The sequence below is a fragment of the Dromiciops gliroides genome, chromosome 1 (assembly GCF_019393635.1).
Source record: "Dromiciops gliroides isolate mDroGli1 chromosome 1, mDroGli1.pri, whole genome shotgun sequence".
Taxonomy (NCBI): domain Eukaryota; kingdom Metazoa; phylum Chordata; class Mammalia; order Microbiotheria; family Microbiotheriidae; genus Dromiciops; species Dromiciops gliroides.
Window position 1 is genome coordinate 417,034,304 of NC_057861.1, and position 26,674 is coordinate 417,060,977.

Sequence of the window (26,674 nt, forward strand, 5' to 3'; positions counted from 1 at the left end):
ACATAGCATATTAAAAAATGTTAATGCCTTCACTTATAAAGCTGAATTTAGGACTAAAATTATTTTTCTTTTAAAATGGTCTCATTTGAGCAATTTAGAACTATGCTCAAAGGGCTATAAAACTGCACATCCTTTGATCCAGCAACACCACTACTAGGTCAATGATTTGATTAGAAATACCAAATTTGGGGCAGCTAGGTGGCGCAGTGGATAGAGCACCGGCCCTGGAGTCAGGAGTACCTGGGTTCAAATCCGGCCTCAGACACTTAACACTTACTAGCTGTGTGACCCTGGGCAAGTCACTTGACCCCAATTGCCTCACTAAAAAAAAAAAAAATACCAAATTTGCCTTTTTTTTTCAGCTTAGTGAGACTGGTGGTTAGTACAAAGAAAGGTTCTCACTCTGAAGGAAGTCTTGCTTATGTTTTGGCTGAGTTCGAACCCTATCACTCATCTTCCTAAAATCCAAGCATCATGCCATGCCAGCTAAGCTAGCTTACCAAAGTCTCTCTAGGAAATGGAGAAACACTTCCCTTATGGAGTGTGAAAAGACATGTTTTTTTCACGTCCAGCACAGTCTGACCCTACTAGTGAAAATAGGGGCCAGAAAGACTCGAGGTTCTCCTACAGCTCCACTGAATCTGGCAGACAAATAATTTAATCTCTTTTAATGCACTCTCACTTTCCTGGTAAGTAGGAGGCTGAACTCTCATTCCCAGGAGTTTCTAAGATATCTACATTGTCTTTCATTCAGCAAGCATTGATCATGTATTTTTTTTTTTTTTTGTGAGGCAATTAGGGTTAAGTGACTTGCCCAGGGTCACACAACTAGTAAGTGTTAAGTGTCAGAGGCTGGATTTGAACTCAGGTACTCCTGACTCCAGGGCCAGTGCTTTATCCACTGCACCACCTAGCCGCCCCTATTATGTATCTTAATTAGAAGAGTATCCTTGGATAACCACATGTCATTAGTAGAACCTGAAAAAATGTTAATTTTAGATGCTCACTGGGAGGGGGGAGGGGTCCGCAAAGGAACAAGCATTTATTGATAGTTCTTTTTTTTTTTTTTTTTTAGTGAGGCAACTGGGGTTAAGTGACTTGCCCAGGTTCACACAGCTAGTAAATGTTAAGTGTCTGAGGCTGGATTTGAACTCAGGTACTCCTGACTCCAGGGCTGGTGCTCTATCCACTGCACCACCTAGCTGCCCCAGAACAAGCATTTATTGAACAACTACTAAGTGACAGGCACTATGCTAAGTGCTTTACAAATATTATCTTAATTGATCCTCACACAACCCTGAGTGATAGGTACTATTGTTTGGTTTGGTTTGGTTTACATATGAGAAAAACAAGGCAAATAAAAATATAAGTGCTTTGCCCAGGGTCACAGAGCTGGTAAATTTCTAAGACTGGATTTGAACTCAGTTCCTTCTGACTCTAGGTCCAGGCTCTGCCTACTGTGCCATCTAGCAGGGACTGTGTTGGTTTTCTATTTGCATCCCCAGCACTTAGTACAGTGTTTTGCACATAATAAGCACTTAATAAAGGCTTTTTCATTCATTCATTTGTTCAATTGAGATCCTTCTGTTTAGGGGATAAGAAGATTGGCTTGAAAAAAGCAGAGAAATATGTTGAAGAGTTGTAGGAGAAAATGTTAGATAGAAAGAGATTAAAGAGGACCTTGAAATCCTGACAAAGTAGTTCTGAAAATGTATTGGAAAATAAGGAGCCACTAAGAGTTTCAATGCTGAGGAGAAAATCAGTGGAAACAATACTAAGCAGGAATGGTCAGTAAGCAGTACTCAGGATACAAGAAGAGGCAAAACTTACTGTCAAAGGAGGCTGTAGGGCTTGAACTAGTACATCAGGAGAGAGAGAATACAGGGCCTAGTGAATACAAGAGTTTTGTTGAACACAATACATGTTCAATAAAGTTTTGTTGATATGACTTTATATGAATAAAGAGGAGATAGATATAAAAAACATTTCACAAATGAAAAATGGATAAGATTTGGTAACTGACTGGCTAAGATACAAAAGGAGAAAAATGATTCAAATAAGGCTCCAAGATCTGGAGCCAACAGAGTTAGATGATTTCATGTCCATATAGATCTTGTAACGACTGGAATGACACCACCTGCTGGAGAACTACTGTAGGAAAGCTCCAATGAGGAGAAGGCATCTGAGGGCAAGCCATGTGGTCAGGTCCTTGGCATCAGGAAGTGACGTTTGCTTGTGAGTACTGTTGATCAAGGCTACCAGCCAATTAGCTTGGAGATGTGTGTGCAAGTGGATGAAATGTTCCCAGTTTCACAGGAGGCTTGTGGGATGAAGGAGGTGTGGCTCACTCTCTTTCGTCAGGACCATAGTGGAGAGTGGAGCTAGAAATGTGCTCTCCCTTTGATAGATAGATGAATCTAGACCTGTCTCTCTCTCTCTTCACCAAATTCTTCTTCTCCTTAATAAATGCTTAAAAGTCTAAACTCTTTCTAAAGCTTGTAATTTGTTGGCGACCACTCATTAGATATTTTAGACAGTATAGCTAGAATTTTAGCCCCTTACAACCTCTAGTTGAATGATCCCTTCAACTTAAGACCAAACAAGAACATTGTTTTCTCCAATTTTCAATAAAAATCACTGCATGCAAAAAGGAAACCTATTCAAATACTTAATTAAATGCCTTCTGTGGGCAATGCTTGGCTAAGCTCTACAGAAGATACAAAGTTCAACTCACAATCCTTGCCCTCAAAGACAACTACATAATTAGCACTTCTTTAAGCTGGTGAAACTAAGAATTCACAAACTATAATGGAAAGTTCTATTCATTCTATTCCCAAATATTCATTAAAAATGTTTTCCCATATACTAACTAGTAGAAAGATATAGTTAGAAAAATGCATAATCTAAAATTTTAAAAAATAAATTTTAAATGCTCTTGCATGCTTCATTTAACCTCAAAAATATTAATCATTCAAAAATTACCCAAAAAGATTTTAAATGCTATGGTTACTCTAAATTACTACAGGAAGGAAACACAATTTCCAACCTTAATGACACAGCTGGTTTCAATCCTATTACTGGTATGATTAGCAATTTTTCCAAGCAAGCTATAAATTACTTACAAAACATTACCATTTACACTCTTATGAACTATGATAAATTTTTAAGTAATTTGACATAACATTGTTAAGCAACTTCAGGAAAGCATCTAGAAATTTTTCTTAATTTTCACTTGATGTGTTGAGATTTATGAAACTCAAATTACTGATTCTTTCTAAATTTTATTTTTGTTTTCTTCTAAACAAGGGACTATGTGGTTCAAAATGAGATAATTTATATAAATCATTTTGCAAACTTGAAAGTGCTACATTTCCTATTATTATTATCATCATTATCATTATCATTATTATATTAACACCAGTTTCCAACACTATGATACCACTGATACTACGATACTCTAGTAAAATCCTACTGGGATGCTTCATCAGGGCATGAAGGCAAGCCAAGGTTCTGAAAGACTATGATACCAAAGGAAGGCAGATCATGGCTGGTCCTTCCAAGCTGAAAAATTTTCAGGTATGACCCTGGCAATGAATTATTGTCTAAAAACTATTCCAACAAAGATTGGAAAGCTAAATCACCTGAAGGCTGATGAATTCTTTTGGCCACAGGAGCTCATGAAACCATACACTCACAATAAACTTATGATAAAACTATAATGATGTGGAGGAGTTGTGATCTGCTTTGGTGCAAGGAATACTCATACCAGATTTTCTTAAGCTGAATCTAAAATTAAGAACATTTACTTGAAATTAAATTGAAATGCAGATCATACCATAGACCAAAACAGAAAAGAAATAAAATCGATTCTATCTGGGGTTGACAGCAGTAGTGCAGACAGATGAGGTTAAAAGGCTAAAACACAAGGTCCAGCAGCTACTTCAATGAAATTCAGCCCCCAAAGAGAAGGCTCTCTGGCCAAGTAATTTTACATAGCCACCACTCAGAGGAAATAGCGAATTTCTTCCCCAAAGAATGTCCACTTCTGGGATTCAAAACCTTTCTCCCTGCACCACGACCCAGAATGCAAAATCAGAAGTTAATCATTCTAAAGTATACAAAATTATTTCATGCTAGTGTAAGGGAATCTTGGAAATAAAGGCTCTATATGAAATAAGTAAATTTATAGGCATAGAGTCTCGTGTTATTTGACTAGCTTGTGGCTGTCTCACTAGAAAATTTACTTTCATTTTAGGAATGTGGCATTTAGGCTCCATGGCCAGAGAGGGAAAAAGAAAGGTAACACACTGGGCAATGCCCAAATGATGTGGACACAGAGGAGAGCAGAGTAGTACAATGGCAAGACCTCCAGGTTGGAGAGATAAAGGGGGCCTGGCTAGAATGAAAAGAACAGAAAATAGTGGAATAGGTGAGTACAACACCTTAAGGCACAATTATATTTATGGACAAAATCATGCTACAGATACATTAAAAAAAAAAGTAAGAAATAATGCTTTAGTAAAAAAAAAAAAAAGAAAATCAATCCAGCTTCTACCACACCTCTTTAATTCTATTCCAGTACTTCATCAGAGCTATGCTGTTACTGAGATCATGAGTTTTTCCAACATTATAGACTGCAAGCCAACCATGCTTTTGTGTTTCTTGAATATGTCATGAGCCTCCAAAGAATCTATCCAATGTACAGGAATTTTGTTTTAAGAATCTAGTGAGGGGCAGCTAGGTGGCGCAGGGCATGGGGCACCGGCCCTGGAGTCAGAAGTACCTGAGTTCAAATCCGGCCTCAGACACTTAACATTTACTGGCTGTGTGACCCTGGGCAGGTCACTTAACCCCAATTGCCTCACTAAAAAAAAAAAAAAAAAAAAAAATCTAGTGAGGGGAAGCTAAGTGGATAAAGTGGATAAAGCACCGGCCCTGGATTCAGGAGGACCTGAGTTCAAATCCAGCCTCAGACACTTGATACTTACTAGCTGTGTGACCCTGGGCAAGTCACTTAGCCCTCACTGACCCGCCCAAAAAAAAAAAATATATATATATATATAAACACACACACACACACACATACACACACACACATAGTAGAAACAAGTACAAGTACAATATACTGTGGTTGCCCACTTTTTTTTTTTCCTAAACACAAGGATATACTCTACTGCTGGAAAAAATCCATATTATAAAAGAACTGCTGAGAGAACTAGAAAGAAATTTGACAAAATATAAAAAAGGTTTAGACCAACACAGTATCATATATCACAATAAGTTCCAGGTCCAACACTACATCTACTGTACCACCTAGCTGCCCACAATTTATTATAACTATTTTTATATTTATTATGTAAGACTATAAGCATACACCCTAAGGATAGGAAATAGTTGTTAACTAAGTCTTTTATCTCTAGCAACATCTCAAAATGTTCATTACAAAGTAATATCTGTTAAATAAAGAACAATGTGGTCAAAATAAGCACTTAGTAGATACCCAATGAATTGCCAAGCCATGTGGAAAAGCAAAGATGAAAGAGTCCCTAACCCCTAGGAGCCTATTCTATAGGGTGAGAGAAAATGTGTGTGTGTGTATACATAAAAACTCATAAAACACAAATGCAAAATAATTGGGGAGGCAGCAGCACTAACTGCTAGAAAGATCAAGAAAAGGTTCATATTTTAAAAAGTGGTACTTGAGGTTTTTAAAAAAATGGAAGAGGGGCAGCTAGGTGGCGCAGTGGATAGAGCACCGGCCCTGGAATCAGGAGTACCTGAGTTCAAATCCGGCCTCAGACACTTGACACTTACTAGCTGTGTGATCCTGGGCAAGTCACATGACCCCAACTGCCTCACCAAAAACAAAAACAAAAATAAAAACAAAAAAAAAAACGGAAGATTCTTAAAAAGACTGCTCTAGTGATTCCACAGGCCACTGAAGCTGGAAAATGATACCCTGGGTCTAGAATAACAAAGAGCCTCACTAAATTAGTCAGCACATTATGTGGAAAACAAATCAAACCCATAACCACCCAATGTTCAAGGTAATATATGCAATCTCTTCACATAAAAATACTCCTGAGAAAAATCTATTTTATCATTAACAATAACAACAACTACTACTGGATTTGATTCACGATCATACAGTGAGTTGAATACAACTGGTTGCTTCCACTAATTTGAATGCATATTTGTAGTCCACAAATGCACAACCTTCTGGGCCTCGGCACTCTACATTTTTTCTTGAATTTGCTAAACTCCATATATAGGATTGATAGCTAGAAAAGCAACCAAAGTGGTAAAACTCTCTAAGTGATTCTCAATAAAGAAAAAGTATGATTCCTACAAATACCTTGGAGCTTTTCAAATGGAGAATAAAGAGGCAATAGCTACCAAGGTTTTCCAAATTGTCTTTTTTCAAAAGCCAGACTTTCTCTATCACTTCAATTCCCAAGAGACCACTTTAAGATAATGAGTGAACCACTCATGCAATAATACCTCTCCTGCACTGAGGTCAGAGGATCACAAGAACACAGATTTATAGCTGGAAAGGACCAACTAGACCAGGATTCTTAACCTTTTTTGCGTGTCATGGACCTCCTTTGACCATCTAGAGAAATCTATAAGCCCCTTCTATGAATAATGTTTTTAAAAGAATAAAATAAAATGCAAAGGATATCACAGAAAACAGATTATATTGAAATACATCTGATGAAATATTTTTAAGCTCATAAATATTACTTAAGAACTTCTGAACTAGTTTTAACCCCCTCATTTTACAGCTGAGTAGACTGAGGCCCTGCCCAAGGTCAGAGAGGTGTTAAGTGTCAGGCAGGATTTGGATCTAATTAATATGACTCTAGCACCAGTGCTTTTCCACTATCCAATGACACATATTTGGTGGAATTTTTGTTTTAAATTTTAACTTCTAAAATCAGTTCCTTATCCCACGTAACATGAATTAATTAAATAAATAATTGTATGCGTTTATTAATCTATTACTACACGCCAGGTACAGTGCTAAGTAAGGGCTAGGGATACGAACATAATTGAGCAAGATTGTTCTTGCCATCAGGGAGTTGACATTTTTAAAAAACATTTTTTATTTAAACTTTTCATTTTCAGATTCTATACCTCCCTCCCTGAGATGATAAGCACCAGATATATTATACACATGCAATTATATAAACATTTCCATATTACTCATTTTGTACAAGAAGACTCGAATAAAAAAATGAAAGAAAGTGAAAAATGGCATGCTTCAGTTTGTATTCAGTCAATATCAGTTCTTTCTCTGGAGGTGAATAGTATTTATTCTTAGTCCTTTAGGATTGTCTTGGCTCACTGTATTGCTGAGAATAGTCACGTCATTCACAGTTCTTCAACAAACAATATTGCTGTTACTGTGTACAATGTTCTCCTTGTTCTGTTCATTCTATTACACATCAGTTCATGTAAATATTCCCAGTCCTTTCTGAAATCATCCTGCTTGTCATTTCTTATAGCACAATAATATTTCATCACAACCATATACCACAGATTGTTTAGCCATTCCCCAATTGATAGGCATCCCTTTGATTTGCAATTCGTAGCCACCACAAAAAGAGCTGCTATAAATACTTTTATACAAATAGGTTCTTTCCCCTTTCTTTGGATGTCTATGGGATATAAAGCTAGCAGTGGTATTGCTGCATCAAAGGGTATGTAGTTTTATAGCTCTTTGGGTATAGTTCCAAATGGATCTCCAGAATGGTTGGATCTTTTCTTTCCTTTCTTTATCTTTTCTTTTTTTTTTTTTTTTTGGGCGGGGCAATGAGGGTCAAGTGACTTGCCCTGGGTCACACAGCTAGTAAGTAAGTGTCAAATATCTTAGGCCGCATTTGAACTCAGGTTCTCCTGAATCCAGAGCTGGTGTTTTATCCACTGCGCCACCTAGCTGCCCCAGTCGGATCTTTTCAAAAAGTGGATTAGCATCCCAGTTTTCCCACATCCTCTCCAACATAGAACATTTTTGTTTCTGTCATATTAGCCATTCTGACAGGTGTGAGGTAGTACTTCAGGGTTGTTTTAACTTGCATTTCTCTAATCAGTAGTTATTTAGAGCATTTTTTCATGACTGTAGATAGCTTTGATTTCTTTGTCTGAAAACTGCCTGTTCATATCCTTTTACCACTTATCAACTAGGGAATGACTTGCATTTCTATAAATTTGACTCAGTTCTCTATATATTTGAGAAATGAGGGCTTTATCAGAGATACTTGTTGCAAACATTCTTTCCCAGTTTTCTGCTTTCCTTATTGGTTTAGTTTATGCGAAAGCTTTTTAATTTTATAGAATCAAAATTATCTATTTTACATTTTGTAATGTTTTCTATGTCTTCTTTGGTCCTAAATTCTTCCCCTGTCTTTAAATCTGACAGATAAACTACTCCATGCTCTCTTAATTTGCTTATAGTATCACCCTTTATATGTAAATCAGGTATCTACCCACTTTGAGCTTATTTTGGTATATGATGTGAGATGTTGGTCAATACCTAGTTTCTGCCATACTATTTTTCAGTTTTCCCAGCAGTTTTGTCAAATAATAAGTTTTTGTTCTAAAAGGTTGGATCTTTGGGTTTAGGGAGTTTACGTTTTAATAGAAGAAGAAAATAAACATACGGGTTAGTGGTCAGGGAAGAGTATTTTAGACCACGGAGTCAGAGGGATGGTGATGAGATGCTCATACGGCTACTAACTGACATTCTCTTTTCATGAATGGCAGTATTGATTCCATTACTGTTCTCAGAGCTAGAGTTGGCAAGGCAAGGTAAGGCAAAAATAAAGTTCCTGGGGACAGGACCCTGAGTTCTGACAAGTAACAGAGACTAGAGCTGCAAAGAGAGGGCCAGGAACTGATGCAGTGAGCCTGGATGGGATAAGATCAGGAAAGAAAGCATCAATGAGAATCCACTGTTCCAGGGGCACAACACACAGAAACAATGTCTTCTCAGTAAGCATGGGGTGCTTAGCATTTTATATGGGATGTAAAGATCATTTCATATATGTTTCATACGTGTTTATGCATCATTCCCCCTTCATCAATGTTTCATATATCATTCCTCCTTCATCAGTCCATTTCAGACTTGTCATTGTCATCTTTTAGTATGACTGGCATTATCTACTTTATTCAAAGGTATCTTTCTGCCTTCTTCATGTTCTGGTTTGTTTGGTGTGTTGTTTTTTTTAATTAAAAAAATGTATATTTTCTATTTCCACTTCCCTAAGAAAGAAAAACTAAACCCTTGTAACAAATCTGCATAGTCAAGCAAAACAAATTCCCCAATTGCCCATGTCCAAAAAAAGTATGTCTCCATCCCCTCTGCCAGGAAGAGGGCAGCAGGCTTCTTCACAAGTGTTCTGGCTGTGAGTGCTTTGATCAGAGCTCTTTAGTCTTTACAAAGATGTTAGCATATCCATCATTCTCCTGCTCACTTTGCTGCTTCAGTTCACACAGGTTTTCCCAGATTTCTCTGAAAGCATCCCCACTCCTCATTTCTTACAGCACAATGGCATTTTACAGCACCAGTCTCTGCTTCTTCTCAGCTTCCTCTTTGACATGATTTTTCCTGAGCTCAGTCATTCTGTACTCTTCTCTCCCACCTTTCCTTTGGCTTTCATCACTGCTTTGCCTGCCAACTATTTTATAGCCTCGTTCCATTCTTTCCCTCCACCAATATGTTCTTCATACTAATGGTTTTTGGTGGGGCACTGAGGGTTAAGTGACTTGCCCAGAGTCACACAGCTAGTAAGTGTCAAGTGTCTGAGGCCGTATTTGAACTCAGGTCCTCCTGAATGCAGGGCCAGTGTGTTATCCACTGCACCCCCTAGCTGCCCAATAGTATTACTTCTTGATTCAAAAATCATCAATGGCTCCCTAGTGCTCACAAAGAAAAGTTCAAACTCTTCTTAATACATTCAACTCCCTCAACAATGTTGTCACACTTCTTTCCATCCTAACCTTTTATCCTTCAGCCAATAACACTGTAACCAAACACACTGTAGAAATGACCTACAGTCATACTGTGACAAATAATGCCAGATTTGAATGAAGAAAAACAATATCTCTTCAGTACTTATTGTTAAAACATCATCTGGGGGCGGCTAGGTGGCGCAGTGGATAAAGCACTGGCCCTGGATTCAGGAGTACCTGAATTCAAATCCGGCCTCAAACACTTGACACTTACTAGCTGTGTGGCCCTGGGCAAGTCACTTAACCCCCATTGCCCCGCAAAAACAAACAAACAAAAAACACATCATCTTGTAATTTTTTGCTACCACCCCTACTCTTACCCCCAAAATCTTCAACTTAATGAGATTTTAAATCTTATTCCAAAACCTCCTTAATGAATTCAAATTCTAGTTTGTCACATAACAAATGAATATAAAAAAATAAATTTTTCCACCTCATTTTTCAAAGAAAAGCAGTTCTTCCAACATTAATAACAATAAATCTTAATCATTCCAATTTGCTTAAGATATCATTTCTGAAAAGTCAGTTCCAGGGACTGGTAAATTACTGTCAAATGTTAGGTAAGCATAGAAATGGATTCCTGCCAAAATGCTTCCATTGCCCCCTTATGTCTATCTTCTGAGAAAGTTTGGGATGAAAATAACAGCCAACAGCAAAGACGGGAATATTTTATTCTGCAATAAAGCTTCTTACATCTCTATGAACAGAATTTTGCACACTAAACAACTTATTTTTAAAAATTCCAGTAATCTGAAGCACAAATTGTGAAGATTTCTCAATCACTTTTCTTTTCTTATATCATACCTGGTAAAGTCTATGTTAAAAACAGTTCCAAATTCAACCAAATTATGATATTAATCAACCCTTGATAAAGTTTCACCAACCAACAATGAGCACTGTGTCTAATAAAGTTCTTTAAAATATCCTCTGTGTTCTTCAAATCCACAAGAAAAAAAAAAGAACTATCTGCCACCAAAGTCTGATATCAAGCAGAAGGTAGAGCTTAGGGATCAGGTTAAAAAAATAGTAGTATTATGAAGATGGTAGCCAGGACGTCAGATATAGGTCAGAGAAAAGATACTCCTAGAAGGTCACTGATACATTCTAATTTTAGGAACAGTCACTTAATTTTCAACTGTCTGTGGTAACAGGAAAGAGGAACTAGATATATCACCATTTCTCAAAGTAATATAAATTGAAATATATTGATACAACCCATAAATGCTAATCCAAGGGTCCTAGCATAAAGAGGATGTCAAACTTATTTAAGAAAAAAAAGAGGAAATTAATTTTTATACCAAAACAAAATTGCGACAATAGGTGACATTTACATAGACTTTTGTTCCTTAGTTCTTAATGACAACCTGTGAGGAAAGTATATATATATATATATATAAAATCGACATGGATATAATTTCATACAATTATAGTATTTATGATTTATTAAAAGGAGCAAATGGATTACTCTTTCTACATACTAGGTAGAGAGAGTTTAAAGGGTAACATTCAGGCTTGTATCAATGCTGGTAAACACAAATGGGAACCTTTTCTTGAAAGGAGTTAAATTTTCATTCAGCTGAACCTCTGAACTAAATGTGGGCTGGAGTGGTTTGTGAACTGCTTAGAGGGGAAAAAAAAGAACTTTGAACTATTTATAGAGTAAATATAAATATTTAGAAAGCAAACATTTAAATATAAAACAAAGCGGTATAGGTGAAGAATTCTACCTGTTCTATTTCCCTACTTGATGGGAATTCCTGCAAAATGTGGACAGGAGAGTCAGGGGAAGGAGGAACAGTGGCAACTGACTTGGCAATCTACTAGAGTCAATAAGTATTAAAAACTAATTGTGTGTCAAGCACTGAAAGTAAGAATTCAGTCTCATTCAACCAACACTACTGCTAAAAGGCAACTTAAGAGCAAAAGACAACAGATTAAATACAAAAATGAAAAATCAATAAGCATTTATTAAGTGCTTATACTGCGCTAAGTACAAGATATACAAACACAAGTAAAATATACCATCAAGGAATTTTCATACTGGTGGCTAGATTAAGCATGTTCAAGGTTAAGAGTGGAGTCATGATGGAGGAGTGAAAGGTCAGAGATGCCTAACTTCCCCCAAAACCTCTCCTACAAAATAACTACAGAAAATGCCAAATCAAAACTGAGCAAAAAAGCCCAAAGAAGCCTAAAACTAAACCAGCAACAGCAGCAGGAGTACCCACTGTTTGCCCAACACACAGAACTCCGAGTCAGAAAGAGCTTCCAGGAGCACTGTGAGCTTACATTTAGTGTAGGACCAGGGGATATTTGGCAGCTTTGTAGCCTATTACCCAGTTCTGGGGCATGGTTCCAAGGCAAAGAAGGCCAGTCACGGTCACAAGAGTGCAGGGGCCCTAACTGGCTAAGAACTAGAGCACAGACCAGGAAGACAGTTACCAGATCTCTCCCTGGATCACACCACTTTAGAAGCACCAAAAACTTATAGGCCCCCAGATCATGCTTCAAAAACTAAAACCAGGGGCAGCTAGGTGGCGCAGAGGTAAAGCATCGGCCCTGAATTCAGGAGGACCTGAGTTCAAATCCAGCCTCAGACACTTGACACTAGCTGTGTGACTTTGGGCAAGTCACTTAACCCTCATTGCCCCACAAAAAACAAAAACAAACAAACAAAAAAACAAAGCCAGTCATCCCTCCCAGAGGCAAGCAGAGCCCAATGCCAACAAAAATCCAAAGTCAAGAAATAAGTTGAAAAAATGAGCAAGAAACAAAAAAATTACCTGACCATAAAAAATTTGTTTAATGACAAGGAAGCTCAAGATACAGGGGCCAATGATTTGAAAGGATGTACAAACAAAGCTTCAAAGAAAATGCAGTTTGGACACAAGCCCAACAAGAATTCCTAGAAGAGCTAAAGAAAGCAACTTTTTTTAAAAAGCAAAAAAGTTATTTTAAAAATCTAATATGACTTTTAGAAGAAAAATGGGGAAATAAATGAGAGCAATATAAGAAAATTATGAATAGAGAATTAATAGCTTGGTAAAAGAGGCACAAAAAATACTGACAAAAATAACACCTTAAAAATCAGAATTGGCCAAATTGTAAAAGAGGTACAAAACCTCACTGAATAATTATTTTCAAGGTTAAGTAAATAATGGCTGTATGAAAAATAAGAGAATAATGAATGGGGAAGAGGGGACAGTAACTGGAGGAAATTAGGAGAGGCTCCATGTCAAGCAATACTTGACCTAGACCTTAATGAAAACTAGGGGTTCCAAGAGGGGGATGTGAAGAGGGAAAGCATCTCATCAAACTCATCAAAAGCACCGAGGCAGAAGACAGAATGTCATGTATAGAGAATGATAACCATTAACATTATAGTAAAACAAAAAGACTTAAACTGATGTAAAGTGCTATAAGTAGAACAAAGAAAGTAAGAATGACAAAAGATTTCAACAAATACTCTTGTATCTCTAAACAATTGTGACTTATAATAATCTGAATTTATACAACAGATAAATTATAAGCTGCTTTTTTCTTTACAAAAGGATTTGTAATTGCTTTTTTTGGTTGAAGCCAGTGACCCTATACTTTCAAATTTTAATTGTTCTACTGTTCTCATTATATAGCAACCTTAGGAACATATTTAAGAAATAATAAAATTTGAGCTTATAGCTAAATTCTGAAATCTTCCCTCATCAAACCTAGAGAAATCAAGACATTGTTACATCTCTTTTTTGATAAGATGAAAATAGGGGAATCACTGAGCAGCAGTTTTATACCTGGTACCAAAAGGACACGAGAGGATTTGAATGAAATCTGGCCACATTTCAAAAGCTATAAGGATTTTATGAGTGCTTTGTTCCTCAGGAGAAAGGCAGGTAATTCTCACAATTTAAGAAAGAAAATCAAAAAAGCAAAATATGCTCTACAATCCTTTTTTTTTTTCAAAAAGTTTTTAAATACATTAAATAAAAGAAAATGCTCACATTATTGAAATAAGAGCAACAAAAAAAAGATGATTTATTTATACTGCACAAAATAATACTGTACTCTTGACATATAAGTTCATGAAAAGTTATGGTAGCACAGACATAAACTCTGAGATTTAAAAAAACAAAACAAAAAACAACAACCATGAAATGTGGAAAAGAAATCCAAGTAATAATCATTTTAGGATCTGTTCACTATCAAGAATAAGTATCAGCTGTGAGCTGATCCAACCATTCTGGAGAGCAATTTGGAATTATGCCCAAAGGGCAATAAAGCTGTGCATACCCTTTGACCCAGCAATTCCACTTTTAGGTCTTTTGCCCAAAGAAATCATGGAAGGGGGAAAGGGACCCACATGTACAAAAATATTTATAGCTGCTCTTTACGTGGTAGCAAGGAATTGGAAGTTGAGGGGGTGCCCATCAATTGGGGAATGGCTGGACAAGTTGTGGTATATGAATACAATGGAATACTATTGTGCTGTAAGAAATGATGAGCAGGAAGAGTTCAGAGAAACCTGGAGGGTCTTACGTGAGCTGATGATGAGTGAGATGAGCAGAACCAGAAGAATACTGTACACAGTATCATCAACATTGAGTGTTGACCTACTGTGATGGACTATATTCTTCTCACCAATGCAATGGTACAGAAGAGTTCCAGGGAACTCATGATAGAAGAGGATCTCCAAATCCAAGAAAAAAAAAGAAAGAAAGAACTGTGGAGTATAGATGCTGATTGAACCATATTATTTCTTTTGTTTTGGGTGCTGTTGGTTTTTTTTTCTATTTTGAGGTTTTGCATCACTGCTCTGATTTTTTTCTCTTGTAATAGGATTAATGCAGAAATAGGATTAATGTTATTATGTGTATATATATATATGTGTGTGTGTATATCTATATGTATATGTATAGAGATATATAGATATAACCTATATCAGATTACCTGCTGTCTAGGGGAGGGGGGAGGGAGGGGTGGGAGGGAGAAAAATCTGAAATTGTAAAGCTTGGATAAGCAAAAGTTGAGAACTATCTTTACATGTAACGGAAAAAATTAAATGCCTTATACATTAAAAAAAAAAAAGAATAAGTATCTATAATCCCCATATACCACTAAATGCTCACCTGGAAATATTCTGCAGTTGCAAGGTATTAACATTATCTTCCATCTGCAAAATGATATCCCAAAAGTAAAACTAGTCTGTTTGCAGTATCCAGAAATTTAATTTTTAAAATATGAAAAATCCATGGTAAATCCTTTTTTAAAATAAAAGCACTTAACGCTTTTGGTGTTAAACACTGAAGTTGACCCCCATCTGTGCTTTCTGCACACATGGACTCACCTTCATAGACCCTTTAGTTGAAAGTCTACTACAGAGGGCAGCTAAGTGGCACAGTGGATAGAGCACCAGCCCTGGAGTCAGGAGGACCTGAGTTCAAATCTTGCCTCAGACACATAACACTTACTAGCTGTGTGACCCTAGGCAAGTCACTTAACCCCAATTGCCGCACAAAAAAAAAAATTAAAATAAATGGCTACTTCTCAAGATAATGCCAAAAACAGACATTTCATGACATCTCAATTATTTATACTTTCACTCAAAAAACAAATTTTAAGCTCAGACTGATAAACAGAGCAATATTAAAATTAAAAATTACTTTAGACTTTATTGACATTTAGAATACCTGTTGTTTCCTTCTTACAGTTTGTTCCAAAAAAGTATTCTACAAATGAAACATGTCATTTGCCAGGAGAGAGAAAAACACTTCCAGATACCATATTACTAATGTATTTAATGATTTTTCAACCACCTCTTTTTCTTCTAAAACTTTGGCTTACATTCCCCATTTGATAACTGGTCAAAGAATATGGGGGCAGCTAGGTGGTGCAGTGGATAAAGCACCGGCCCTGGATTCAGGAGGACCTGAGTTCAAATCCGACCTTAGACACTTAACACTTACTAGCTGTGTGACCCTGGGCAAGTCACTTAACCCCAACTGCCTGGCCAAAAAAACAAAAAAAAATGCCAACAAAGAATATGAACATGCAATTTTCAGAAGAAGAAATCCAAGCTATAAACAGACATATGACAAAATTATCTGTCAATAATCATTCAAGAAATGAAACTAAAACTACTCTGAGGTTCTATCTCACAACACTTCAGATTGGTACCTGATAAAACAGGTACGTTAATGCACTGTTGATGGAACTGTGATCTAGTTGAGTCATTCTGGAAAGCCATTTTGGAACTATGTCCCAAAAGTTATTAAACTGTGTATACTTTTTGACACAGCACTACTGCTACTAGAGCTATCCTCCCCCCACCCCCAAAGAGATCAAAGGAAGAGAACCCAAATATACAAAAACATTTATAGCAACTCTTTTTGTGATGGCAAAGAATTGGAAATTATGGGGTTGCCCATCAACAAGGAAATGGCTGAAGTTATGATATATGAACATGATGATATAATACTACTGAGCTATAAGAAATGATGAAGGGAATGGTTTCAAAGAAACCTGGGAAGATTTATATGAATGGATTAAGAATAAAAGAGAGCATATCTAAAAGAGCAATTGCTATAGTAATAACAATATTATAAAGAAGACAATCCATTTGAAAGACTTAGAAACTCAAATCACCCCAATGACCAGCCACCATTCCATAAGATGCATAATGAAGCTGGCTATCTGATGAAGAAGTGATGGAGTCAGAGTACAGACTGAAATAGGAATTTTTTTTTTTTGGACAAAGACAACATAAGAATTTGTTTTACTTAACTACACATATTTACAATAGGGGTTTTGTTTTTCCTGCTTTCTCAATGAGAGGAGGGGAAAGGGAGAGGGGATGGAGAGAAGGTAAAATTTCATTTAGGAAAAATAATTTAATTACTAAATAAATAAAACTATGTCTTAGCAAAGAAACGTTATATTAGGGAATTCTCAATGAAAATTCACCAGGCTTCTAACTGAATTTTAAAACCAACAACAGTAAATATAAGGATTCACCCATGGTTCCCATCTCATATCTTAAGGGAGTTAATAGAGAGCAAATTGCAAATTAGTGACTTCTGGTTCAAAGGACAGGGAGTCCTTCAAGTTCTCTAATGTACTTTGACCAAAGTTTTCTTGGTGGTACTATAGTAGTTCTGAGATCTTTTATTTCTATCTTTGTTTACTGTCAAGCAATTCTTAATTCTAAGACCCCAAACTGATTCCAGGTATTCTTCCCTTCTTTGGGTATATCTGCTTTGCAATTTCCTAGGCTTTTTAGTTTACAATTATGCAAATAAAGTGACAAAAATGTCTATACCCATTAACTCTGATTTCATACCCTCTGAACCACAGACTCCAATACTGGGTAACCCAAGGAGGTTATTGAGAAGAAAGCCATCATATATAGCAATGTGTATTTGTGCACTTTTTGTGATAGTAAAGAATTGGCCACAAAATAGATACCTATTGAATGAAGAATGGCTAAACAAATTTTACTATATGAATGTAATGAAATATTACTGTTAGAAGAAATGATAAATGTGATACAGAGAAGCACAGAGTTATACAATGTGATGCAAGATTAAGTAAACTAGACAAGAAAACAAAATACACAATGACTACAATATTGCGTGTAAACAGAAAGAACTACAAAATAATCAAAAGTGATGGCTATAAAACTACAAAGTAATAAGCATGGCTCCAAAGCAGGAAAAAGAGAAAATAACTCTATCCCACTTCTTTGCGTGGTAGTGCAACACTAAATGTAGTCAATTTTTGTAACATATTAATCATTTTTGCTGATTTTTGTTCTCCTGTAGTTTAAATGATTCTCTGGGAGGTGGGAAAAGGAAGAGATTCTATAGGGATAAATTTTGGTGATGTAAATATACATATATAGAGATATATTTTATTTAAAATTTATTTAAAAGAAAACTTCCCAAGCTTTCAAAAGAAATATATTTGGTTTTGTTCCTTTTTAATAAGTGATGTTACAAATGTTTCAAGTATTAAGTCTACTTATTTCCACAGACCTGTGGCCCAAGCTATTGTCAGGTTATCTTCTAAATATTTAGCAAAGAACGGTGGGTTTTTTCCTCCTTCAGGGCACGCTGCTACTAAGTTAAGGAGTCACCTCCCTGAAAACATCTGGATCAAATTAGAAATGTTACTTAATATTAATTTTCCATCTTTCACATACACAAAAACTTGAAAATATAAATGTCAAAAGATGAATAACTGTCTCTAAAGTTGATAATCCAACACCTGTCTTTTGCTTCCTCGAAAAAAAAATTCCGATGTTGTCCTAGTACCATATAATTCGGCTAAAAATATCTAAGAAAACTATACATTCTCATAAAATACAGCAAATATTTCAAAAACATCTTAATCGTAATAAATCTGAAGGTAACCAGAGGAAAAGAAACTTCCTGGAAACTAGACTCCACCATGGTGTGAATCATTTACAACATTAGCTAATGCTCCACAGGAAATGACACCAGGTGATACGTGGATCAACTCAACTCTTTCTCCCTAGCATATCAAATAATTATGATCTGAGAGTGTTTCCTTTTAATATGGCATTTACATTTTATATCTTAGATATATGTATCAAGAAGACAATAGTTGTTAAAAGGTCAACAAATATCTATCTCAATAATAACTCTGCCTCTCTTCTTCCTATGCCCTTTCCTGAATGACCTCTCATGTTATAAGCTTCTCTGGTTCAACTATACAATTCCTGGGAGGCTAAGCAGCTACTTTCTCCTTGGAGCATCCAACTCTCTCCTCCTCAGAAAGAGCTACCAATCTGTTTTTAAACTATAATTATAGAAGGGAGGCAGAAAGCTGGGAAACAATTTTTACAGCCAGTATTTCTGATAAAGGCCTCATTTCTAATATATAGGGAACTAAATCAAATTTATAAGAATACAAGTCATTCTCCAATTGAGAAATGGTCAAAGGACATGAACAGGCAGTATTCAGATGAAGAAATCAAAGTTATCTTTTGCCATATGAAAAAATGCTCTAAATCACTATTGATTAGTGAAATGCAAATTAAAACAACTCCGAGGTACCATCTCACACCTATCAAATTGGCCAATATGACAAAAAAAGAAAATAATAAATGTTGGAGAAGCTGTGAAAAAATTAGAACACTAATGCATTGTTGGTGGAGCTGTGAACTGATCCAACTATTCTGGAGAGCAATTTGGAACCATGCCCAAAGGGCTATGGGACTGTACATACACTTTGACCCAGTAAAACAACCACTAGGTCTGTCTCCCAAAGAGATCATAGAAGAGGGAAAAGGACCCACGTGTACAAAAATACTTATAGCAGCTCTCTTTGTGGTGACAAAGAATTGCAAATCTAGGGAATGCCCATCAATTGAGGAATGGCTAAACAAGTTGTGGTATATTAATGTAATGCAGTACTATTGTGCTGTAAGAAACAATGAGCAGGAGGATTTCAGAGAAACCTGGAAGGACTTACATGAACTGATATTGAGCAAGATGAGAAGAACCAGGAGAACACTGTACACAGAAACAGCAACATTGTACGATGATCAACTATGACAGACTTGGCTCTTCTCAGCAGTGCAATGATCCAAAACAATTTCAAAGAACTCATGATAGAAAATGTTCTCCACATGCAGAAAAAAGAATTGTGGATTCTGAATGCATATTGAACCATACTGTTTCTACTTCTTGTCTGGTTTTTTTCTCTTTTATGAGGTTTTTTCCTTGTGTTCTGCTTTCACAATATGACTAATGGAGAAATATGTTTAATGTGATTGTACATATATAACCTATATCAGATTGCTTTCCGTCTTGGAGGAGGAGAGGGAAGGGAGGGAGGGAGAAAAATCTAAAACCAAAAATCCTATGAAAACAAATGTTGAAAACTATATTTACATGTAACTGGAAAATAATAAAATACTTTTATGATTTAAAAATAAAATTAAAAAATAAATTTTTTAAAAATAAAAATAAATTATAATCATACAACCATCCTTTCTCTTGCTTCCACTTCAGTGTAATACACTTCCGTTTGCCATCATCCTGACAAAAATCAAGTTTTCTTCTACTTTTCCATCACATCAGATTCCATTTTCCTCCAATAAAGCTTTATTTCTACTTCCTACAGGACTCCTTTGTTCTCCCTAATAACCTGAGACTTGAAGAGATGTCCTTAAAATCCTTTCACCTTGTCCAAGAACAAGAAAGATTAAACATTGGAACATCAGTAAGCTGTAGCAGAATACAACACCACACACAAAAATGACTGCAAAACTTTCCCTATTCTCCACAGTAGCTGAGATTTTCAGCCTTACTTCTTAAAAGTATTTAAGGATATTTACACCTAAACTCTAAAGACCTAGTCAAAACTTTTTAGAGACAGCTTTCCTCAAATTCTTTCATAGCACAGTTTTTAGAGGAAAATCCTCCATTCAACATCCAGTAAGTATGTGCTGTGATACAATCTAGAATTTCAAGACAGACAGATTTTATCCTGACTTCAAAACAACAAACTTAAGGAACTGAACTTTTGTTTCAAAAAAAGTGATTTATAACTTGAGGACTTACATTTTCAAGTCCTAATTTCAGTTATGCGAAAAATAATTATAACAAAGGGAAAGGAAGGGAAAGAGAAAAGGCATTTATATAATACCTACTACATTCCAGGCACTGTGCCAAGTGACATACAAATATTATCTCATTTCATTCTCCCAACAACCCTACGAGGTAGGTGCTATGCCTGAGATTAGATTTTACCTCAGATCTTCCTGACTCCAGGCTCAGCACTCGTTGTACAATGGCATCACCTAGCAAGCTCAAAGATACAAAACTGCAAATGCCAATAGGGAACAATCAATAAGAAGACAGTCCCCATATAGTTCAAAATATCTGTAGCAGCACTTTTTGTGATAGCTAAGAAGAATAAGAATAAGAGACAAAGCTAAGAATTGGAAACAAAGCTGATGTCTGGGGAATGGCTAAACAAATTGTAATACACGAATGTAATAAAATATTACAATGCTGTAAGAAATGATATGTGTGATAAATACAGAGAAGTGTGGGAAGAACTATATGAACTAATGCAGAGTAAAGGAAAGCCAAGGAAACAATAGACATAGTAACACTAAAAAGGGAAATTAAAAAAAATCAAAAGTAGATGTAACAAAATTATAAATATCGAGAAGGACTCAAATGAAGATATATAGAGTGAGAGGTCACCCCCAACCCGCCCTTTCATAGAGGTGGGAGGTACACAGGTGTTATACATTGCATATTTTTTTCACTTTTTCGGTTTATTAATCAGATTTGCTGACTTTAAAAAATTTTTGTTTTATGGGATGGCTCTCTGGGAATGGAAGGAGAGATACTTGGAATAACTAGGATGATGTAAGAAACAGAAGACTTAAAAAAATGTATATGGGGGGGGGGGTGAGGCAATTGGGGTTAAGTGACTTGCCTAGGGTCACACAGCTAGTAATTGTTAAGTGTCCATGGCTGGATTTGAACTCAGGTCCTTCTGAATCCAGGGCCGGTGCTCTATCCACTGCACCATCTAGCTTCCCCAAAAATGTATATTTTTTTTAAAAAGATATGTTTCAAACCAGGTCCCCATAGCACTCTGCAATTTCACCATGGTGTCTAGCATTTTTGGTGAAATTTTATCTCAAACCACAGGAAAACACTTCATTCATATTTGAGACTTATTATCACATTAATTTGAAAAGAAGTAACAACACTGTATAGTATGACTTGGTGTAGGTAGCTGGGCAGTTCCACAGCCACCTCCACACTAGGCAGCTGGTGCCATAGTGAATAGAGTGCTGTGTCTGAAGTCAGGTAGAACTGAGTTCAAATCCAGCCTCTCACACAGAAAGCTGTTTGACCCTAGGCAAATTTGCCTCAGTTTCTTCAACTGTACAATGGAGATAATTAATAGCACCTACCCCACAAGACTGTTGTGAGGATCAAATGATATATTTTAAAAGAGCTTAGCACAGTATCTGGCATATAGTAGCTGCTACATAAATGCTTATTTCATTCTCTTGCCCTTCCCATACCTGTTCCAGTCCTGACTTGAGCTCCAGTCTTTGAAGGGAAAAAAGAGAAGGGTGCCAGGGGAAGAGAAAGGAAGGAGGACCCTCTGGCCAGCAAACCTGACTATAAGTGCTCAGTGCCTTTCCAAAGCATTCTCCAAGATGCTCAATGAAGACAACTTGTGTCACAATTTGAGGCGGTAAAACAATGACCTACTGCAATCAATATATTCTCCTTTATTCTTTATTCCCTTTTGAAAGACTTTAGAGCTCACTCATCTAGTTCAACACCTTCATTTTACACATAAGGAAACTAAGGTCCAGAGAAGGAAAATAAATTGCCACAAGTTACAAAAGAAGTAGAAGTGGGAATTAAAACTCAGATCCTGGGGGCAGCTAGGTGGTGCGGTAGATAAAGCACTGTCCCTGGATTCAGGAGGACCTGAGTTCAAATCCAGCCTCAGACACTTGACACTTATTAGCTGTGTGACCCTAGGCAAGTCACTTAACCCTCATTGCCCTGCAAAAACAAACAAATAAAACTCAGATCCTATCAATTCCAAATACAAGGTTCTTCTTGAAAGGCAAAAAAATCTAGCTTGTCTTTGTATTGTGCCTGGCATATCAAAGGCAATCAATATGTTTACAGACTTAATGATTAAAACTGGGGGTTAGACCCTAGAGCTAAAGCAAATGTGTCTAGCTTTATGTTCTCAAGTTTTATTGTACAAAGCCAGATGGGAAGTTGTATAGAAATGCTTTACCTCCAGAAACGCCTAACTAGGGAGGAATATCACAAATAGCAATCTGTAATGTAACAATCAGAAATAGATTTTTTTATGTTTTGGTTTTGTTCCATTTTTTTAGAATAGGACCTTGAGTATTTAATACACACAGAAATGATCAAGTGATATAAATAGTTTAGTGTATGTATGCAATATACCAAAACAGTGACACTTACAATTTCATCTTGCATCTCATCATCATCATCATCATCATCGTAGTCATCATCATCACTATCCTGGTATCCAGGTGGGAGTGGGGGACCTATGAGTTCATCTGTATCTTCAGATTGTATTTGAGTGGTTTGGGGTGGCAAAGGAGGTCCAATTAGTTCTTCATCAGAACTATCTTCACTTCCACTGCTCTCTGAGTCACTAAAAATAGAAAAAAAAAATTTTAAATATTCAACTCTACCTCTCTTTTCAATCTTCTTTTTTTTTCCCCCTGGGGCAATGGGGGTTCAGTGACTTGCCCAGGGTCACACAGCTAGTAAGTGTCAAGTGTCTGAGGTCACATTTGAACTCAGGTACTCCTGAATCCAGGGCCGGTGCTTTATCCACTGAGCCACCTAGCTGCCCCCTCTTTTCAATCTTCTTAAATCTCCATTTAACTTTATAATCCAAGAAGGCCTTCTCCCTGAGATAGTTGGATATCTTATGTGAACTTAGTTGTTTGGATGCTGTCTCCCCTATAGGAAAGTGAGCTACTTTAGAGCAGGAACCCTATTTTTGCCTTTATTTGTATTCTAAGTGCTTTCCCTAGTTCTTAAAACATAGAAAGCAATTAATAAATATTTGTTGATTAACTAATTCTCTATTATTTAAGAAAGCATTTACAAGATGTGTAATAAAATCTCTCATTCAATTTTTTAAAACACAGTATTTTTCACATTACTGTTAAATATAAAATTTCAATATTATTCTGTTTCTTTTATCTCAACTACTCAAATAACTGAATTTTCTGATTTTCTCACTCAAACTATCTCAAACTCACTCAAAATCTGATGACATCAGATATAAATCAGAATCACAGGTATAGGCTGAGGAAAGGCTATTATAGAAGTACCATCGCCTCTGTAACACTGGGAAAGAACATAGTAGCCTAAAGAATCCTCATCCTGTTTATACGGACATCCTTCAGTTTTCTTTGTCTTTTATTCACTACACTGTAAAATGAGCCAAATCCTGTTTGAAAGCTGAGTATATTAAAAGCAATAAGAAAAACTCAGTATTATCCCCAAAATGTTTAAATACATATCGATTCCATGGTTGCTGTTTCTTACCCACGAGCTGTCATACTGGTCACCCCTTAGACCTAGAACGAATCTACTCCTTGCCTTGTTTCCTAGAATCCCATTTCCTTCAAAAAGTAACTTCAACACCACCTTCCACAAGAAGCCTTTCCCAATTTCCTGCCTTGCTCCCACCCCAAATGCTAGTGTCCAATGCTTCTAAAATGATTTTGCATTTATTTTGCATATACTTATATCTCCACCAATAAATTGTGTGCTAAGAGCAGAGAATATTTCATTTGGGGTTTTGTAAGCTCAGAACCTAATATAGATGTTTGATAAATGTTTGGTGATTGACTGGTATATTTGCTGGATCGAGCGCACCATGCAGTTTTCTGAAATTTCAAAAATATAATGCAGTCTAATTATTATTTTATCTAAAAATACTTGTAAGATTCTTGTTTTCATTTCTGTGAATCATTCTGGATTTCATTTCTTTATTCATGACAATTCAATTTTGGAAAGAATAAACTGTGCTAATAGAAAACTTTAATAAGTACTCTGCCTTGTTTTCTCTTGAAGTTGTGTGAAATATAGGTTTAATTCATATATGAGCAGTTTATGAAATGCATTCATTTCCAAAAGGGCTATTTTTTTTTTTTTGCAGAGCAATGAGGGTTAAGTGAATTGCCCAGGGTCAAGGGCTACTATTTAGAGAGATAATCCATGACTAAAGAAGTTTTGGTGTTTTTTTCCCTAAGCAAAGTTAAATAGCCCATAAAGAAATCAAACTTAAAGTTTCCGCTCTGTTCAAATATATGAATTATTATGCCTAAATATCTATTAATCATACCACTAAAAAGATCAGTGACTAATGATGAAACATGCTACCTGACAGAGAGGTGAAGGAATCAGAATGCAGAATGAGACAAATTTTTTTTGGACATGGACAATGTAGAAGTTTGTTGTGGTAGACTATATACTCATAATAGCTGATTAAAACAATAAGGTGTGGTTTTTTTTTAATTTACAATAGGCCTTCCAAAAAGATAAACCAAAGCCAAGAAGCTAAGTAGTTCCCTAGTTCCCCTGAATAAAAACTGGGAAGAAAAAGGATGGCTCTTTAAAAACAAAATTCTTCCTCTACTATCAACAGATGCATTGTTGCAGGGAAAAGGACCAAGTGAAAAAGTGGTTGGAAAGGCCTATACACTTCCTGAAGAGGAAGAAGGAACAGAAGGAAAATGATGAAGTACTGAGCATTTTGCCCAGGATTATGCAGCAGAAAGACAGTTGGGAAAACAATTTGAGCTTCCTCTATAGTTGCTGTAGTCTCTGAACTTGCATGCTTCCCTACCCAGAACTAGGAATGGAGAGGAGAAAAGAGGAAACCCTGAAGTCCAGAGTCAAACCAATCACAAAACTGCAACTCTATGTTGCAGGTTTTAAAAGGATAAGCAAGAACTGAATAGGGGCAGCTAGGTGGCGCAGTGGATAGAGCACTGGCCCTGGAGTCAGGAGTACCTGAGTTCAAATCAGGCCTCAGACACTTAATACTTACTAGCTGTGTGACCCTGAGCAAGTCACTTAACCCCAATTGCCTCACTAAAAAAAAAAAAACAAGAACAAGTGAATAGAAAAATGAGGGGACCAACAACAAAAAAAAAAGACTACAACAATAGTCCAAGCAATGAAATCAACAGCATTAAACATTTAGCCACCACTACCAGCTCACCCCTTATTACTTTCTAAACCCCTAATTGGGACTAAAGAATACAGGTTGGGCCCTTATGAATACCCTCTTCCAATGGGCATATTAACCTTGAGACCACCACCATGAATGTCTTTGGTCTAAGAGAGAGATGGCCAAATGACCATCCTTTTATTAAAATGCTGGTATTATTAATAAAATGATTAAATTACCCAGGGGGAAAAAAAGAATACAGGCTGGGCAATTTCCCTCCTATCCCCCTCTCCAATGCAGGAGGTGAGGGAAGGCAGGGAGAAATTTGGGGTGGTGTTTATCTTATATTCCGGGTCATCTGATTTTCAAGATTTGGGGGTGTGGGGGGCGTGGGGGCGGGGCAATGGGGGTTAAGTGACTTGCCCAGGGTCACACAGCTAGTAAGTGTCAAGTATCTGAGGCCAGATACGAACTCAGGTACTCCTGAATCCAGGGCCAGTGCTTTATCCACTGTGCCACCTAGTATTTTTTTTTTCAAGATATTTTTTAAAAGAAAAAAAGTCTATCGAAATAGCAAGGAAATAAAGGAGCTCATCTAATAGATAATGAAAAAGACATCAAATAAGAACTAGTTAAATTGTTTAATACAAAAGAAGAGAAAGAACAAAATTAAAAGAGAAACAAAAAAAAAAGAGAGAAACAAGATAATTTGCACCAGAAGTAACAGAAGGCATTTAAAAATACAAAATTAAATAATAAGCACAACAGGGGACTTAAACTAAGATTGTAATGATGAATGAGAAAAGAAAGAACAAAAAAATTAATTCGGATTATTTGTGATCCAGATCATTTGTGATCATGGATGGTATTAAAAAGGAAAAAATCTAAAGCTCTGTAGTACAATTAACAACTGGAGTAA

The 26,674-nt window shown here is 36.4% G+C and overlaps 1 protein-coding gene across 1 annotated transcript in view; it reads right to left on the reverse strand.

Annotated features, from left to right (window-relative positions):
- The window catches only part of WDR70 (WD repeat domain 70), a 326,112-nt gene that overhangs the window by 275,643 nt on the left and 23,795 nt on the right, over positions 1 to 26,674 (reverse strand). Inside the window, exon 5 of the mRNA XM_043979740.1 lies at positions 23,019 to 23,214. Coding sequence (XP_043835675.1) covers positions 23,019 to 23,214 — 196 coding nt within the window. The remainder of the gene's footprint in view (positions 1 to 23,018; positions 23,215 to 26,674) is intronic.